At 41.7% G+C, this 17,330-nt stretch overlaps 1 protein-coding gene across 1 annotated transcript; it reads right to left on the bottom strand.

Annotated features, from left to right (window-relative positions):
• Positions 1–16,423: 16,423 nt before the first annotated feature.
• LOC127330129 (uncharacterized) lies at positions 16,424–16,919 on the bottom strand. Its single transcript, XM_051356457.2, has one exon. It carries the CDS (start codon positions 16,855–16,857, stop codon positions 16,432–16,434), a length of 426 nt encoding a protein of 141 aa, XP_051212417.1. The 5' UTR covers positions 16,858–16,919; the 3' UTR covers positions 16,424–16,431.
• Between the last annotated feature and the right edge of the window lie 411 nt (positions 16,920–17,330).

Here is a 17,330-nt window from a genome sequence, read left to right on the forward strand (position 1 = left end):
GATCTTATTTGCATGTATCTTATTATGAACTGCTTAAGTATTAGCCATAGCATGAGAATATTTACATCATATGAACAAATGTGTTCGTGAAAGTTCTTTTATCGCTCAGTTGTTAACTGAATTGCTTGAGGACAAGCAATAAGCTAAGCTTGGGGGGAGTTGATACGTCCAAAACGTATCTACTTTCCCGAACACTTTTACTATTGTTTTGCCTCTAATTTGTGTATTTTGGATGCAACTAACACGGACTAACGCTGTTTTCAGCAGAACTGTTCTGGTGTCTCGTTTTTGTGCAGAAATCCAACTTTCGGGAAAAACCTCGGAATTTATGCAGAAGGCCCTATTTTCCCAGAATACTAACGGAGCCAGAAGGACAAATCAAGTGGAGGCCCGAGGGCCCCACACCATAAGGCGGCGCAGCCTAGGGGGGGCCCGCGCGGCCCTATGGTGTGGCCCCCTCGGCCGGCCTCCGACGCCCTCCTTCGGACTATATATTGCCTTCGACCTAAAAACGCACGGGGAGAAGTCGAAGTCGCCAGAAACCCTCCAGAACGCCGCCACATCGCGAAACTCCGTCTCAGGAGCCAGAAGTCTCCGTTCTGGCACTCCGTCGGGACGGGGAATTGGAGGAGATCATCGCCATCATCACCACCGCCGCCTCTCCATCGACCAGCCATGTTTCCCCCATCCATGTGTGAGTAATTCCCCCGCTGTAGGCTGAAGGGGATGGTAGGGATTGGATGAGATTGGTCATGTAATAGTCATAAAATTGTTAGGGCATAGTGCCTAGTATCCGTAGATGTTACTTTTATGATATTGTTGCAACTTGTTATGCTTAATGCTTGTCACTAGGGCCCGAGTGCCATGATCTCAGATCTGAACATGTTATTCATTCATGAAGATATTCGTTGTTTATGATCTTACCTGCAAGTTGTATACACATGTCGCTGTCCGGAACCAATGGCCCCGAAGTGACAGAAATCGGGACAACCGGAGGGGATGGTAGTGATGTGAGGATCACATGTGTTCACGGAGTGTTAATGCTTTGCTCTGGTACTCTATTAAAAGGAGTACCTTAATATCCAGTAGTTTTCCTAGAGGCCCGGCTGCCACCGGCTGGTAGGACAAAAGTTGTTGTGCAAGTTTCTCATTGCGAGCACGTACGACTATAATTGGAACACATGCCTATTGATTGATTAGTACTTGGATACCGTTTTATTATTATCTGCAAATGCCCCTGCTTGATTGTTACATGAGTTTCTCTCATCCATGCAACGCCTGTTATCCGTCCCTGTGCCTACAGTATTTTAATCCTGCTGTTTACTATAATCACTACTGCTGTCTTTGTTACTTTGCTGCTGTTATTTCGTTACTGCTACTGCTATAAAACTGTTACTACTGATAGATTCTTGCGAGCAAGTCTGTTTCCAGGTGTAGCTGAATTGACAACTCCGCTGTTAAGGCTTTCAAGTATTCTTTGTCTCCCCTTGTGTCGAATCAATAAATTGGGTTTTACTTCCCGCGAAGACTGTTGCGATCCCCTATACTTGTGGGTCATCACTAGCTTTACTTTATTTACTGTCTTGCACTCTATATCAAAAACACAAAAAATTAGTTTACTTGCATTTACTTCATCTAGTTTTCTTTATTTACTATTGCTAAAATGAGTAATCCTGAAGTTGAAGTTCGTTCGTTTAAGCAACAAGGGGGAGAATGTTTAAAAGATGCTTGGTATAGAATTAGTGATGCTCATAGTAGGTGCACTAAGAAACACTCCACCACTATCCTACTCAGGAATTTTTATGTTGGTATCTCTAGCTGGAATAGATATGTTCTTGATTGTCTCGCGGGAGGTGACTTCCTAGGCGCTCCCGCTTTAGAAGCTAGTTGCATTATTGAAAGTTTATTTGGAACACCACCTGTTAACGAAACTAAAATTGAAACCTCTCTTGAGGATGTTATGAAAAAATTGGAAAAAATAGAGAAAATTTTTCCGAGTGTTGAAACTAAATTGGAAATGTTACTTGATAAAGCTGATGAACTTGATAAATCCTTAGGAGGAATTGATGAAAGAATTAGTGTCCTAGGAACTTGTGTTGTCCATGATAATCAAATCAATAGGATTGGTGAACTTGAAAAAGCTATGGGAACCTTGGGTTCAACCTTTTCATCTATAAAGTTTAGAGAAAAAGCTTATGTGGGTAAGGAGCAAAAGTTTATGTATGTCTCTAAAGTGCCTAAACCAAAGAAATATTATTATAGGCCTAAAATTGACAAAGCCCTTAGTATACCTACAGATGGGGGAGCTCATGATATCGATGCTCCATCTCTCGATAATACTTGATATACACTTTCTGCGCCTAGCTGAAAGGCGTTAAAGAAAAGCGCTTATGGGAGACAACCCATGTTTTTACTACAATATTTTTGGTTTATATTTGAGTCTTGGAAGTTGTTTACTACTGTAGCAACCTCTCCTTATCTTAGTTTTGTGTTTTTTTGTGCCAAGTAAAGTCTTTGATAGTAAAGTGAATACTAGATTTGGATTACTGCGCAGAAACAGATTTCTTTGCTGTCACGAATCTGGGTCTAATTATCTGTAGGCAACTCAGAAAATTATGCAAATTTACGTGAGTGATCCTCAGATATGTACGCAACTTTCATTCAATTTGGGCATTTTCATTTAAGCAAATATGGTGCCTCAATAAAATCCATCTTTACGGACTGTTCTGTTTTTACAGATTCTGCCTTTTATTTCACATTGCCTCTTTTGCTATGTTGGATGAATTTCTTTGATCCATTAATGTCCAGTAGCTTTATGCAATGTCCAGAAGTGTTAAGAATGATTGTGTCACCTCTGAACATGTTAATTTTTATTGTACACTAACCCTCTAATGAGTTGTTTCGAGTTTGGTGTGGAGGAAGTTTTCAAGGATCAAGAGAGGAGAATGATGCAATATGATCAAGAAGAGTGAAAGCTCTAAGCTTGGGGATGCCCCGGTGGTTCACCCCTGCATATTTTAAGAAGACTCAAGCGTCTAAGCTTGGGGATGCCCAAGGCATCCCCTTCTTCATCGACAACATTATCAGGTTCCTCCCCTGAAACTATATTTTTATTCCATCACATCTTATGTGCTTTGCTTGAAGCGTCGGTTTGTTTTTGTTTTTGTTTTTGTTTGAATAAATGGATCCTAGCATTCATTGTGTGGGAGAGAGACACGCTCCGCTGTTGCATATGGACAAGTATGTCCTTAGGCTTTACTCATAGTATTCATGGCGAAGGTTGAATCTTCTTCGTTAAATTGTTATATGGTTGGAATCGGGAAATGCTACATGTGGTAATTCTAAAATGTCTTGAATAATTTGATACTTGGCAATTGTTGTGCTCATGTTTAAGCTCTTGCATCATATACTTTGCACCCATTAATGAAGAAACACCTAGAGCCTGCTAATTTGGTTTGCATATTTGGTCTCTCTAAAGTCTAGATAATATCTAGTATTGAGTTTTGAACAACAAGGAAGACGGTGTAGAGTCTTATAATGTTTACAATATGTCTTTTATGTGAGTTTTGCTGCACCGGTTCATCCTTGTGTTTGTTTCAAATAACATTGCTAGCCTAAACCTTGTATCGAGAGGGAATACTTCTCATGCATCCAAAATCCTTGAGCCAACCACTATGCCATTTGTGTCCACCATACCTACCTACTACATGGTATTTCTCCGCCATTCCAAAGTAAATTGCTTGAGTGCTACCTTTAAAATTTCCATTCTTCACCTTTGCAATATATAGCTCATGGGACAAATAGCTTAAAAACTATTGTGGTATTGAATATGTACTTATGCACTTTATCTCTTATTAAGTTGCTTGTTGTGCGATAACCATGTTCCTGGGGACGCCATCAACTACTCTTTGTTGAATATCATGTGAGTTGCTATGCATGTCCGTCTTGTCTGAAGTAAGAGAGATCTACCACTTTAATGGTTGGAGCATGCATATTGTTAGAGAAGAACATTGGGCCGCTAACTAAAGCCATGAATCATGGTGGAAGTTTCAGTTTTGGACATATATCCTCAATCTCATATGAGAATACTAATTGTTGCTACATGCTTATGCATTAAAGAGGAGTCCATTATCTGTTGTCCATGTTGTCCCGGTATGGATGTCTAAGTTGAGAATAATCAAAAGCGAGAAATCCAAAATGCGAGCTTTCTCCTTAGACCTTTGTACAAAGGCATGGAGGTACCCCATTGTGACACTTGGTTAAAACATGTGTATTGCGATGATCCGGTAGTCCAAGCTAATTAGGACAAGGTGCGGGCACTATTAGTATACTATGCATGAGGCTTGCAACTTGTAAGATATAATTTACATGATACATATGCTTTATTACTACCGTTGACAAAATTGTTTCTTGTTTTCAAAATAAAAGCTCTAGCACAAATATAGCAATCGATGCTTTCCTCTTTGAAGGACCTTTCTTTTACTTTCATGTTGAGTCAGTACACCTATTTCTCTCCACCTCAAGAAGCAAACACTTGTGTGAATTGTGCATTGATTCCTACATACTTGCATATTGCACTTGTTATATTACTCTATGTTGACAATTATCCATGAGATACACATGTTACAAGTTGAAAGCAACCGCTGAAACTTAATCTTCCTTTGTGTTGCTTCAATACCTTTACTTTGATTTATTGCTTTATGAGTTAACTCTTATGCAAGACTTATTGATGCTTGTCTTTATGTACTATTCATGAAAAGTCTTTGCTTTATGATTCAGTTGTTTACTCATGTCATTACCATTGTTTTGATCGCTGCATTCATTACATATGCTTACAATAGTATGATCAAGGTTATGATGGCATGTCACTCCAGAAATTATCTGTGTTATCGTTTACCTTCTCGGGACGAGCAGGAACTAAGCTTGGGGATGCTGATACGTCTCCGACGTATCGATAATTTCTTATGTTCCATGCCACATTATTGATGATATCTACATGTTTTATACACATTATATGTCGTATTTATGCATTTTCCGGCACTAACCTATTAACAAGATGCCGAAGAGCCAGTTGCTGTTTTCTGCTGTTTTTGGTTTCAGAAATCCTAGTAAAGAAATATTCTCGGAATTGAACGAAATAAACGCCCAGGGTCCTATTTTTGCACGAAGCTTCCAGAAGACCGAGGGGGAAAGGAAGTGGGGCCACGAGGCACCGACACCATAGGGCGGCGCGGCCTGGCCCTTGGCCGCGCCGACCTGGTGTGTGGGGCCCTCGTGTGGCCCCCCGCGTTGCCCTTCCGCCTACAAATAGCCTTCGTCGCGAAGCCCCCAGTACCGAGAGCCACGATACGGAAAACCTTACTGAGACGCCGCCGCCGCCAATCCCATCTCGGGGGATTCTGGAGATCACCTCCGGCACCCTGCCGGAGAGGGGATTCATCTCCCGGAGGACTCTTCACCGCCATGGTCGCCTCCGGAGTGATGAGTGAGTAGTTCACCCCTGGACTATGGGTCCATAGCAGTAGCTAGATGGTTGTCTTCTCCTCATGTGCTTCATTGTCGGATCTTGTGAGCTGCCTAACATGATCAAGATCATCTATCTGTAATTCTATATGTTGTGTTTGTCGGGATCCGATGGATAGAGAATACTATGTTATGTTGATTATCAATCTATTACCTATGTGTTGTTTATGATCTTGCATGCTCTCCGTTATTAGTAGAGGCTCTGGCCAAGTTTTTGCTCTTAACTCCAAGAGGGAGTATTTATGCTCGATAGTGGGTTCATGCCTCCATTAAATCTGGGACAAAGGATGTAAAGTTCTAAGGTTGTGGATGTGCTGTTGCCACTAGGGATAAAACATTGATGCTATGTCCGAGGATGTAGTTATTGATTACATTACGCACCATACTTAATGCAATTGTCTGTTGTTTTACAACTTAATACTGGAAGGGGTTCGGATGATAACCTGAAGGTGGACTTTTTAGGCATAGATGCATGCTGGATAGCGGTCTATGTACTTTGTCGTAATGCCCAATTAAATCTCACTATACTCATCATGTCATGTATGTGCATTGTTATGCCCTCTCTATTTGTCAATTGCCCGACTGTAATTTGTTCACCCAACATGCTATCTTATGGGAGAGACACCTCTAGTGAACTGTGGACCCCGGTCCAATCTTTTATACTGGAATACAAATCTGCTGCAATACTTGTTTTACTGTTCTCTGCAAACAATCATCATCCACACTATTCATCTAATCCTTTGTTACAGCAAGCCGGTGAGATTGACAACCTCACTGTTTCGTTGGGGCAAAGTACTTTGGTTGTGTTGTGCAGGTTCCACGTTGGCGTCGGAATCCCTGGTGTTGCGCCGCACTACATCCCGCCGCCATCAACCTTCAACGTGCTTCTTGGCTCCTCCTGGTTCGATAAACCTTGGTTTCTTTCTGAGGGAAAACTTGCTGATGTGCGCATCATACCTTCCTCTTGGGGTTCCCAACGAACGTGTGAGTCCAACACGCCATCACACCGTTCCACTCATATTACATCCCTCAGAGCGGTACAACAGAAACATATGCGAGTCCAAGGTATGTCTATAGAAGGATACACAATCTGTTTACATAAGATCAACACAGCCTCCTACTTTACAGTGAGGTAAAACATCATATAAAAGCTCCAGAAGAACGACTCGTAGTCTAACTTATTGCTAACTCAAACTTAAGAGCTACTTGGCTGGCTATAGAATTCTAGCTACTTAGGTGCTAGGATTAGGGAAAGGTTCCCTTCTATTACTAATCTAAGTTTCCACTTTAGCTGATGCAGAAGTTGACTCTATTGACTTCTTTGATCGTATTCTTCATCTTATTGCAGTGGACTCCTTTGTCTTGTAGTTCCACGGTAGTTTCTCCTTCGGTGCCTTGATCTAAGAAGGGGGTTCAAATGGGAGGGAATGAGTACGAGCGTACTCGGCAAGTTCATATTAGGAAATAGGTGTATCATGCACTAGCTACAGCCATAGACCAGAAAGTCATAGGCCAATGCAAGTTTTCATAAGCATTTCTTCAAAAGGTTTATTTTATTCTGAAAACTATGCCCGTCAGTCTTCACAGGTTGACTAGAACTTCATGGAGTTCCTTTCCTGCCGCGTTCGTAGTTCCCTTCCCGGAATAGGGAGTGACAGTCACAATTCAGTATCCTCTGCAGAGGTGCGTTACTTTTCCCATAAGAGACCTTATCCTTGTTACCAACCAGGTGCAAGCTTTCCCATCCACACTTCCTTTGGTGTGAGGCCAGGTGTAAGATCCAAGCCCACACCGCCTTCTCCGCGACTGCAAACCCACCCTTTTGTCCGACCCTACACCCCCAGTAGACTTCTCCCGATAATACGGCTTTACTCACGGTGTACTCCGGACAATCCATCATAGACCGTAGAGCTAACATCACTAATGGATGGGGATTTAAAAGGCTATCCCAACCTACGGCGGTGCCTCCAACACCCTGCAGCTCTACCAGTCCGTTGGCGTGCAGAAGGGAAAAGATACAGCTGACTTCCCCAGAGCCATTATAGATCTTATGATCAACGCGATTTGTACGGCGCTAGAATCACTGGACGGCATTGGTACTTAGTCCTAGATGAGTAGTACCCATGCAATGGAACCTCCACCATATCAACACATACCATGGTTACATTGCCCACCACATAGTCATATTCATAATTGTAAAATAATACTTTGCTTTTCAATGCATGAGTGATAAGTATAGTACTTTGCATATAGTTTGATACAAATAATCAAATGACATGAGCAAGCGATGAACTTGCCTTTCTTGACTGCAAGATTATGCAGGAAAAAGCTTCGATACGTGATAACTCCATATTCTGAAATACCATCATCGTCCGGTAAGGACAATGTTTAAAGAACTGGCAATAATGCTATAATGCATAGTATGAGATGCAATCGTCCCGGGCGTAACCTAACCTCGATGATTTAGGATGTAAGAGTTGTAAAGATTTCTTTAGGGTTGGTTGCACTTTTAGAATGGTTCTCAAACAAGGTTCTTATTAGGGTTTGGTTATATTAGCATTATATCCAAGTGATATAAGACATCATAACAAACATACACATAAAGAGTAGTGGTGGAATAATATATAAAGAACAGTTGTCAATTTTAGGTTCTACGGAACATGGTTGATGATTACTTATACTATACTTCAAAAGAATAACTTTTGAAGAACATGTTAATTAAGAATTAATGAGTATTTCAAAGAAGGATTAGGGCTTCTAAGGTTTGATTGACATTTGTACTTCAAAAGAATAACTTTTGAAGAACAGGTTAAATAAGAATATGAACTACTATACATAGGAGCTATGGCTTTCTAGGGTTTACTATTGGATTCATTTAGTTCACTAATAGGAACTAGTTGGGTTCTTTAAGTAGAATGGGTTTATATGTAGCAGGTATTGATAGGGTTATTACCATGGTTTCCCATATACATCATATCAAAGGATGGTTATTAAGATGGTTCCATAGGTTTTCTATTAGGTTTACTATGGCTTCATATTTGCTTTACCAAATAATCTCTAATGGTTTCTAAACTAAGTGGCTTATCATTTCCTAAGTAGGGTTTAGTGGAATAGAAGCATGTGTTGTGTATTGCTACATAAGGTTGGTACTAGGGTTTATCTTATGGTTCTACTAGGGTTTAATGATTGAGGTTTATTCTAATGGTGTGGTATAATGGAGTGGTGATCAATGGTACTAATCCAATTAACAAGCTAGGGTTTGCATCTAGGTGGCACTAGTGAATCATATAGGTTTAAACTAAGAATATGGACATGAAATGATAATCTCATGTGACTTGGTTTTATGATAGTAGATCATAAGTATGCATTCATTGGTCACATATTATGGTTCTTTATGCAAGGGGAAATTCACATGATCACATGTGATAAGCAACTAGGGTTTTAGGGTTAAAGCATTTTCAAATGATCACATAAAATAATGGGATCCAGATTCTAACTTATAATAAAACTAGGGTTTCTAAATTATGATCCAATTCTTAAAGTAATACTTGGTACTAGAATTAATGTGATTAAGTACTTGAAATATAGTTATTAATAACTTTAACATGCTATTAATTTTTAGAGGGTTTAAGAATTAAAATAATTACTAGTTAGGGTTTAATTAGAAACTAGGGTTTCCTAATTATTGTTAGGTTTTAAGATAATGACTTGTTAACTAAAGATGTTTAAGAAAACAAGTTTTGAATTACCAAACAAATATGGGCTTATAGTATTTTCTTGAGTTATTTTATTTAAGAAAGTAGTAAATTAGCAATTTGCAAATTATGGTTGATAAATTATCACTAATATTTAAGTGGATGTAATTATGATAAAGAAAACTAATCTTAATATTTTATTTAGTTACTGAATAGCTAATATTTATTTTTTTAAACTTCACTAATTATTGAATTTAAATTAGAGTTAAAACAAATGAAATGGCATAATTAATAAGGTTTAAAATAATTAAATTTTTATTTTGACACACATTTTATTTTATATTTTATTTGAATAGAGTTTATTTTTGTGAGCAGTTTGATATATTATTCATATTTTTCTGAGTTGAAATGAATTTTATATGATTTTGCAAAGTTTCAACAATTTACTAGTTTTTAAATTAAACAAAAATGCTAAACATACCGATTCGTAACCTAGCTACGGTCACTGACCAGTGGGACCTATGGCCACGTCGAATGCCACGCAAGCAAGGACCAGTCACAGTTGACTGAGGCTGTTGACCTCACCGACGTTTAAACACCGGCGGTCAGCTGAAGGCAGCGCTGCCGATTTACTGCCTCCCGGGACGCGCAACTAGGTGCATTCGAACGAGTACTGCAAGGCAAAGCGAATGGTGGTGGTGGTTTCCGCGGGGACTCATCGGAATCATGTCGGAAAACATGTCCCGCGACGGTGCTCTCCGGTGAACTATCGATCGAGGGCTACAGAGGGTTCTAGGAAGCAAGATCCGGCTCTTCAGATGCGCAAGCTTACCCTGAACATGATGGCGTGGTCGACGACGACGACTGCTGACGGAGACGAGCTCGATTTCACCATTTTCTGGTTAAGGTGTTTGAACAACAAGGAGACGATGTAAAGTCTTATAATACTTACAATATGTTCATATGTGAGCTTTGCTGCACCTTTTATACTTGAGTTTGCTTCAAACAACCTTGCTAGCCTAGCCTTGTATTGAGAGGAATTCTTCTCGTGCATCCAAATCCTTGAGCCAAAAACTATGCCATTTGTGTCCACCATACCTACCTACTACATGGTGTTGTCCGCCATTCCAAAGTACATTACTTGAGTGCTACCTTTAAAAATTCTATCCTTTGTCTTTGCAATATATAGCTCATGGGAAAAATAGCCTTAAAAACTATTGTGGTGAAGAATATGTACTTATGTGTCTTATTTCTTAATAAGTTGCTTGTTGAGCGGTAACCATGTTTCTGGGGACGCCATCAACTATCACCTTTGTTGAATATCATGTGAGTTGCTATGCATGTTCGTCTTGTCTGAAGTAAGGGCGATTTTCATGATCAAATGGTTTGAGTATGCATATTGTTAGAGAAGAACATTGGGCCACTAACTAAAGCCATGAATCATGGTGGAAGTTTCAGTTTGGACAATTAATCCTCAATCTCTTATGAGAATATTATCTGTTGTTGAATGCTTATGCATTAAAGAGGAGTCCATTATCTGTTGTCTATGTTGTCCCGGTATGGATGTCTAAGTTGAGAATAATCAAAAGCGAGAAATCCAATGCGAGCTTTCTCCTTAGACCTTTGTATCGGCGGCATAGAGGTACCCCTTTGTGACACTTGGTTGAAACATATGCTATGCAATGATAATCCAAGCTAATTAGGACAAGGTGCGAGCACTATTGGTAATCTATGCATGAGGCTTGCAACTTATAGGATATCTTATACATAATACATATGATTTATTACTACCGTTGACAAAATTGTTTCTATGTTTTCAAAATGAAAAGCTCTAGCACAAAAATAGTAATCCATGCTTCCCTCTGCGAAGGGCCTATCTTCTACTTTATTGTTGAGTCGGTTTACCTACTTCCTTCTATCTTAGAAGCAAACACTTGTATCAACTGTGTACATTGATTCTTACATGTTTACCTATTGCACTTGTTATATTACTTTGTGTTGACAATTATCCATGAGATAAATATGTTGAAGTTGAAAGCAACCGCTGAAACTTATATCTTCCTTTGTGTTGTTTCAAAGTTTTCTACTAAGAATTTATTGCTTTATGAGTAACTCTTATGCAAGTCTTATTGATGCTTGTCTTGAAAGTATTATTCATGAAAAGTCTTTGCTATATGATTCAGTTGTTTATTCATTATCTTCACCATTGCTTCGAATCGCTGCATTCATCTCATATGCTTTACAATAGTATTGATCAAGATTATGATAGCATGTCACTTCAGAAATTATCCTTGTTATCGTTTACCTACTCGAGGGCGAGTAGGAACTAAGCTTGGGGATGCTTGATACGTCTCAGACGTATCTATAATTTCTTATGTTCCATGCTACTTTTATGATGATACTCACATGTTTTATACACATTATATGTCATTATTATGCATTTTCCGGCACTAACCTATTGACGAGATGCCAAAGAGCCAGTTGATGTTTTCTGCTGTTTTTGGTTTCAGAAATCCTACAAAGGAAATATTCTCGGAATTGGACGAAATCAACGCCCAGTATCTTATTATTCCACGAAGCTTCCAGAGCACCGAAGAAGGACCAGAGGGGAGCCAGGGGGCCCACACGCCAGGGCGGCGCGGCCAAGGGGTGGGGCGCGCCCCCCTATTGTGTGGCCCCACCAGGGCCCCTCCGAGGCTGCCCTTCCGCCTACTTAAGGTCTCCGTCGCGAAAACCCTAAACCAATAAGCCACAATACGAGAAAAGTTCCAGAGCCGCCGCCATCGCGAAGCCAAGATTCGGGGGACAGAAGTCTCTGTTCCGGCACGCCGCCGGGACGGGGAAGTGCCCCCGGAAGGCATATCCATTGACACCACCACCATCTTCATCGCCGCTGCTGTCTCCTATGATGAGGAGGGAGTAGTTCTTCCCCGAGGCTAAGGGCTGTACCGTAGCTATGTGGTTCATCTCTCTCTCCCATGTGATCTTTATGTGATCATGAGCTTTGTGATCTAGTTGAATATCATCTATGTGCTACTCTAGTGATGTTATTAAAGTACTCTATTCCTCCTCCATGATGTAATGGTGATAGTGTGTGCATCATGTAGTACTTGGCGTAGGTTATGATTGTGATCTCTTGTAGATTGTGAAGTTAACTATTACTATGATAGTATTGATGTGATCTATTCCCCCTTTCATAGCCTGATGGTGACATTGTGCATGCTATGTTAGTACTCGGTATAATTGCAATGGTCTATCATGCACTCTAAGGTTATTTAAATATGAACATCGAATGTTGTGGAGCTTGTTAACTCCGGCATTGAGGTGCTCTTGTAGCCCTACACAATGAATGGTGTTTGTCATCCAACAAGAGAGTGTAGAGAAAGTAGTATTTGTTTATTCAGTTATGTGATCAATGTTGAGAGTGTCCACTAGTGAAAGTATGATCCCTAGGCCTTGTTTACACCACAGAGAATTGCCTCCCACGCCAGCAAGCTATTTTCTGGCACCGTTTATTTACTGTTCTGCTACATGTTCGTTTACTGCATCTTTACTTCCTGCAATATTACCACCATCTATACCAACTGTGTTTTACTATCTCTTCGCCGAACTAGTGCACCTATACATCTGACAAGTGTATTAGGTGTGTTGGGGACACAAGAGACTTCTTGTATCGTGATTGCAGGGTTGCTTGAGAGGGATATCTTTGTCCTCTACCTCCCTGAGTTCGATAAACCTTGGGTGATCCACTTAAGGGAAACTTGCTGCTGTTCTAGAAACCTCTGCTCTTGGAGGCCCAACACTGTCTACAGGAATAGAAGCGTGCGTAGACATCACATTGCATTTGGTGCATCGGTTTGACTTCTCCGCGGTGATACATGGAGGTGAAAGTTCGTGAGATACTCACTTCGGGAGCTTGTTCCTCTTGGGTCTTTGGACCCTAGACGGCTTAGTGGTCTTTGTGGTCTTTGTGGTGTTCTTGGGGACTCCAATTAAGTTGTGGAGATTCTTCAAGGGCAAGGCCTTTGTGGCGATTTATTGGGAGCCTCCAATTAAGTTGTGGAGATAGCCCCAAGCTTTGTGCGGGTTCGGTGACCACCCTAAGGTTCCATAGTGGATCGAGGACATCCCTTTTGGTGGGAATTCTCGAGGAGAATACGGTGGCCTTCGAGCATTTGGAGTGACTTGTCCTCCACACCGCTCCAACGGAGAGTAGCACTCGCAAGAGTGTGAACTTTGGGATACATCGTTGTCTCCGCGTCACTTCGGTTATTCCTATACCCGAGCTCTTTACTTATGCACTTTACTTTGTGATAGCCTTTGTGCTTGAAGTTATATATCTTGCTATCACATAGTTGCTTGAATTGTTTAGCATAAGTTGTTGGTGCACATAGGTGAACTCTAGTTATATAGATTTTGTGCTTGACAAATTAAACGCTAGTTTTATTCCGCATTTGTTAAGCCATATTCGTAAAAGTTTTAAACCGCCTATTCACCCCCCTCTAGGCGGAATCCGTGTCCTTTCACGCGGGCCCTCGCCGGGCAACGGCGGTCCGAGATGACGCCAGAGGACCGGAGCCTCCCGGAGAATGCCCTCGACATCCCGTCCTGGGAACAGCGCTTCGGCAGCAAGCGCGACGTCGAGCTCGCGCGGACGGACAATCCCTCGGGCGGCCGCTTCAACACCGTCGGCCGCCGTGCCTGGTGGTACGGCCACGACGTCGACGCCACGCTCCACGAGTACGGCTACCGTCCACGCCACCGCGGGCAACGGGAGACGGTCTACTTCCCGCAGGCGGCGACCATGGCACCGCCGCCTACCACGCAGAGGGCGCCGGAACGGACCGCGGCGTCCGGATCCTCCCGCACCGGATCGTCCGCCGTCGGGCACACGCACTCGGCCGCGCCCGCGCCTCCTTCCGGAGGCGTCGTCATCCACGATGATGCGATGCGGCGCGCTTCCTCTGCTCCGGTTCGTCGGACGATGGAGTCGGGCCGCCGCTCCCGCGTCAAGGAGGAGGACACCTCGCCACCACTTCCGCCAGCGAAGAAGAAATGGTGCGGGAAGGAGGCCGAGGCGCAGGCGGCCCTCCATGGCGACGGCGACGACGAGGAGTTCCCCGGCCAGAACTTCATCCTCGGCCGCTCCGTCGATGAAGACTATCGCCACATCGCGATTGACCCGCAGCAGGCGGCGGTGTGGTCCGCTAGGGACCACGGCGCCAACTACGTCGACCTCGTCGGACCTTCGGAGCTGCCGGCGCCAAAGGAGGAGAAGGCCGACGAGGAGGAGGCCGATGACGCCGATAGCTGGTCCTTCAAGACGTCCAACGGCGACAAACTGGACTTCAGCGCCTTCGACACCCCGTGCCGCTAGATGTTTATTTTTAGTTTTGTAGTTTCAATTCGTGTTAAATTTGTACAAATTTCGTTCGAACTATGTATGAATATCGTGTTGCAAATTTGTACTTACATTTCAAAATCTATCGGGGCCGCCAGTTTGGGGCGCCGGTGTGGGAGCAGCTCCCCCAAATGGAGGATGCTGTGCCGGCGTCCCCCAAACGGAGGTGCCGGCGCCCCTGCCGGCGCCTATTTGGGGGCTACCGGTGGAGATGCTCTAACTCAAACAAAAGATCATGAATAGTAGTGCACTGAAAGCAACTGTTTGACTTTTAGCATAGAGAAAACATAGCAAAGTGGTATTCAGCTTGTACTTTATGGAATAGCAAAACATAAATGCCAGGACACCTTTAGAGTTCAAAGGGTGACTAGATAAATAATTTGAGAACAAGCAATAACATAATCTTGAATCAATCAATAATAAATTTTGTGACTATGCACATTATACTCAGAATAAAAACTATGCTCTCTTAATTGGTGCATAAAATAACAAGATGAAGACTCAACATAAAAGTAAAAGAAAGACCCTGCACAGAGGGAAGCAAGATTACTCATGTGCTAGAGCTTCTTTTATTTTAAATGCAATAGAGGTGTTGAAAATATATTTTGAGAGATATGCATGTCTATGTCAACGAATGGCATCAAATGATCTATCATTTTTTCATGTTTAATGGCTTCAAGAGCGGCTCCCATAGAGTGAACAATAAAGTTTCTTTTCTCCTTTGTTTGAACAAGCTAAGTTCATAATTTCTCAAGTACATAGTGTTAGGAGATTTTGGTTATTGATTCATTTTATATTTTAGTGGGCTGGTGGAGCGTGCACTCCCATTGTTTCATGCATTGGTAAACACAGTCTTGAATTCTGGAGTTCTTGGGGTAAATGTGTTGTCACTGTCCATTCTCTTTCAACACAACTGGTTTATAGTTTTGTGAAGTGAACTGTCTGGCCACAGACGACCAACAAATGCAAGAGATGACCATGATTTCAGTGATAAACCCCTGTCTTGCATTGGGAGCATTATTCAGAAACGCTGTAGATAAGCTGCAGATATTAATTAGTCCACAAACTGAGCGCTACCACTGCGCCCAATGCAGCCAGGTGTGATTGTGCCATGTGAGTAATAACCAATTGGTAACAATGTTGGTGACCTCTTCCGGGACTCTTCATTAGGTGCTCGGTATGATCTCAATCTAACAACGATGTGGTTCTGCGGTGTTCTATCTGAGAAAAGGCAGTTGATTCTTTCTTATCCACTTGCCACACATCATCATGGCCTACGGTTCAGCAGCAGCTTGTTTTGCTGAATAATATCAATTTTTGAATGAGATTGTACAGGAAAACAAAGTGCCCCTAAGGGTAATGCAGATAGGCCCACGCCTTCTCTTAAGAGTTAAGAGTGGATGTGTATGTGACTCTAACAAAATATCTATATCATTGAGTATAATGAAGTAAATCATCTACACAACAATTATATCGACCTTTCTCAATGGTCAAGTGAGAGCAGTGACAGTATAAGTACAGCTACAAATAAATATACCTTCAGAAGAGAAGACCAGGCAAAGAAAGAACAATGACTGAAAATTTCTTAAAGTTGAAGTGGGCCTTTGATACTTAGATACAGTAGTGCTTCAGGTACCCTCAGTTATCCCGGTAGCACCATAAGTCCTTACATGTCTATAGCCATATTCATGAAACAGAACATCACAACCACAAAACAAAAGGCAAAGATATTGATATCAAACATCACTTTCAAAGTGGTAACTGAGATTTGAAATCCACAAGGGACCTATCCATAATGCTAAACCAGGTATCCTAAAAGTCTTCCTTAGAAGATGTGGGGCGACCTTCATAGTCCAATTTTGCTCCTAAGCTTGCCATGATAACCCTGAATTTCATCCTGATCTTCTCCATCATGTCTTGAACCTGGTTATTCTCTGGATCAGACAAAGGATAGATGCTCAGTAGTGCAGCCAGCTGTTCCATGTTCTTCCTGACTCGAGCTGAGAATGCATCTTGATCAAGGCGAATTGCTGACATCCACACATCCAAACAGCCCTGATAGAATCCCAGTTCTTCACCTATCTGGAAACCCATCTTTAAACCAACCTGCCTTCCGTCTTCCTTTCCAGACACCAAGCCATCATCATAACCATTTTTATAACCCTCTTGATAATGTGTTTGATCTAAGGTCACCGTTGGTTCAAAAATATCAATATCGTCTTTGGGCTGTTGATCCATGATATGAACCAGAGCCTAATCACGTTGAGCAATACTTGGTTCCCAAAAACTTGCAACTCCAAGAAATCTGCTCCACAAACAAAATAAATGTGGCACGATAAGTAAAACTATATGAATACATGTTAAAGGACAAGAGAAAATGCTCTAACTGAAACTATCAAGAGAGGCCCAGAGGGAAATCAAGCTTTTCCTGAAATATGACCTAAACGCTGTTGCACGTCAACTGAAGACAACCCAGATGATTTATTAAAATTTGAAAATTAAAGGACTTCAAACACATTACATACAAATAGTGAAGGGGTCCTAAATTACCAATGCATTCTTCCTTTGCCTCAAGAAGGAAACGTAGGGGAATTATCTTACTCTGTCCAACTCTTTGCTAGCTAACTAGACATTATGAAATAGTACAACTTCGACAAAAATTTCTAATAGATATAGGCTCTATTTTTTTCTGAAGTCCAGAGCCTATGGGC

This window comes from Lolium perenne, chromosome 2, assembly GCF_019359855.2.
Source record: "Lolium perenne isolate Kyuss_39 chromosome 2, Kyuss_2.0, whole genome shotgun sequence".
Taxonomy (NCBI): Eukaryota; Viridiplantae; Streptophyta; class Magnoliopsida; order Poales; family Poaceae; genus Lolium; species Lolium perenne.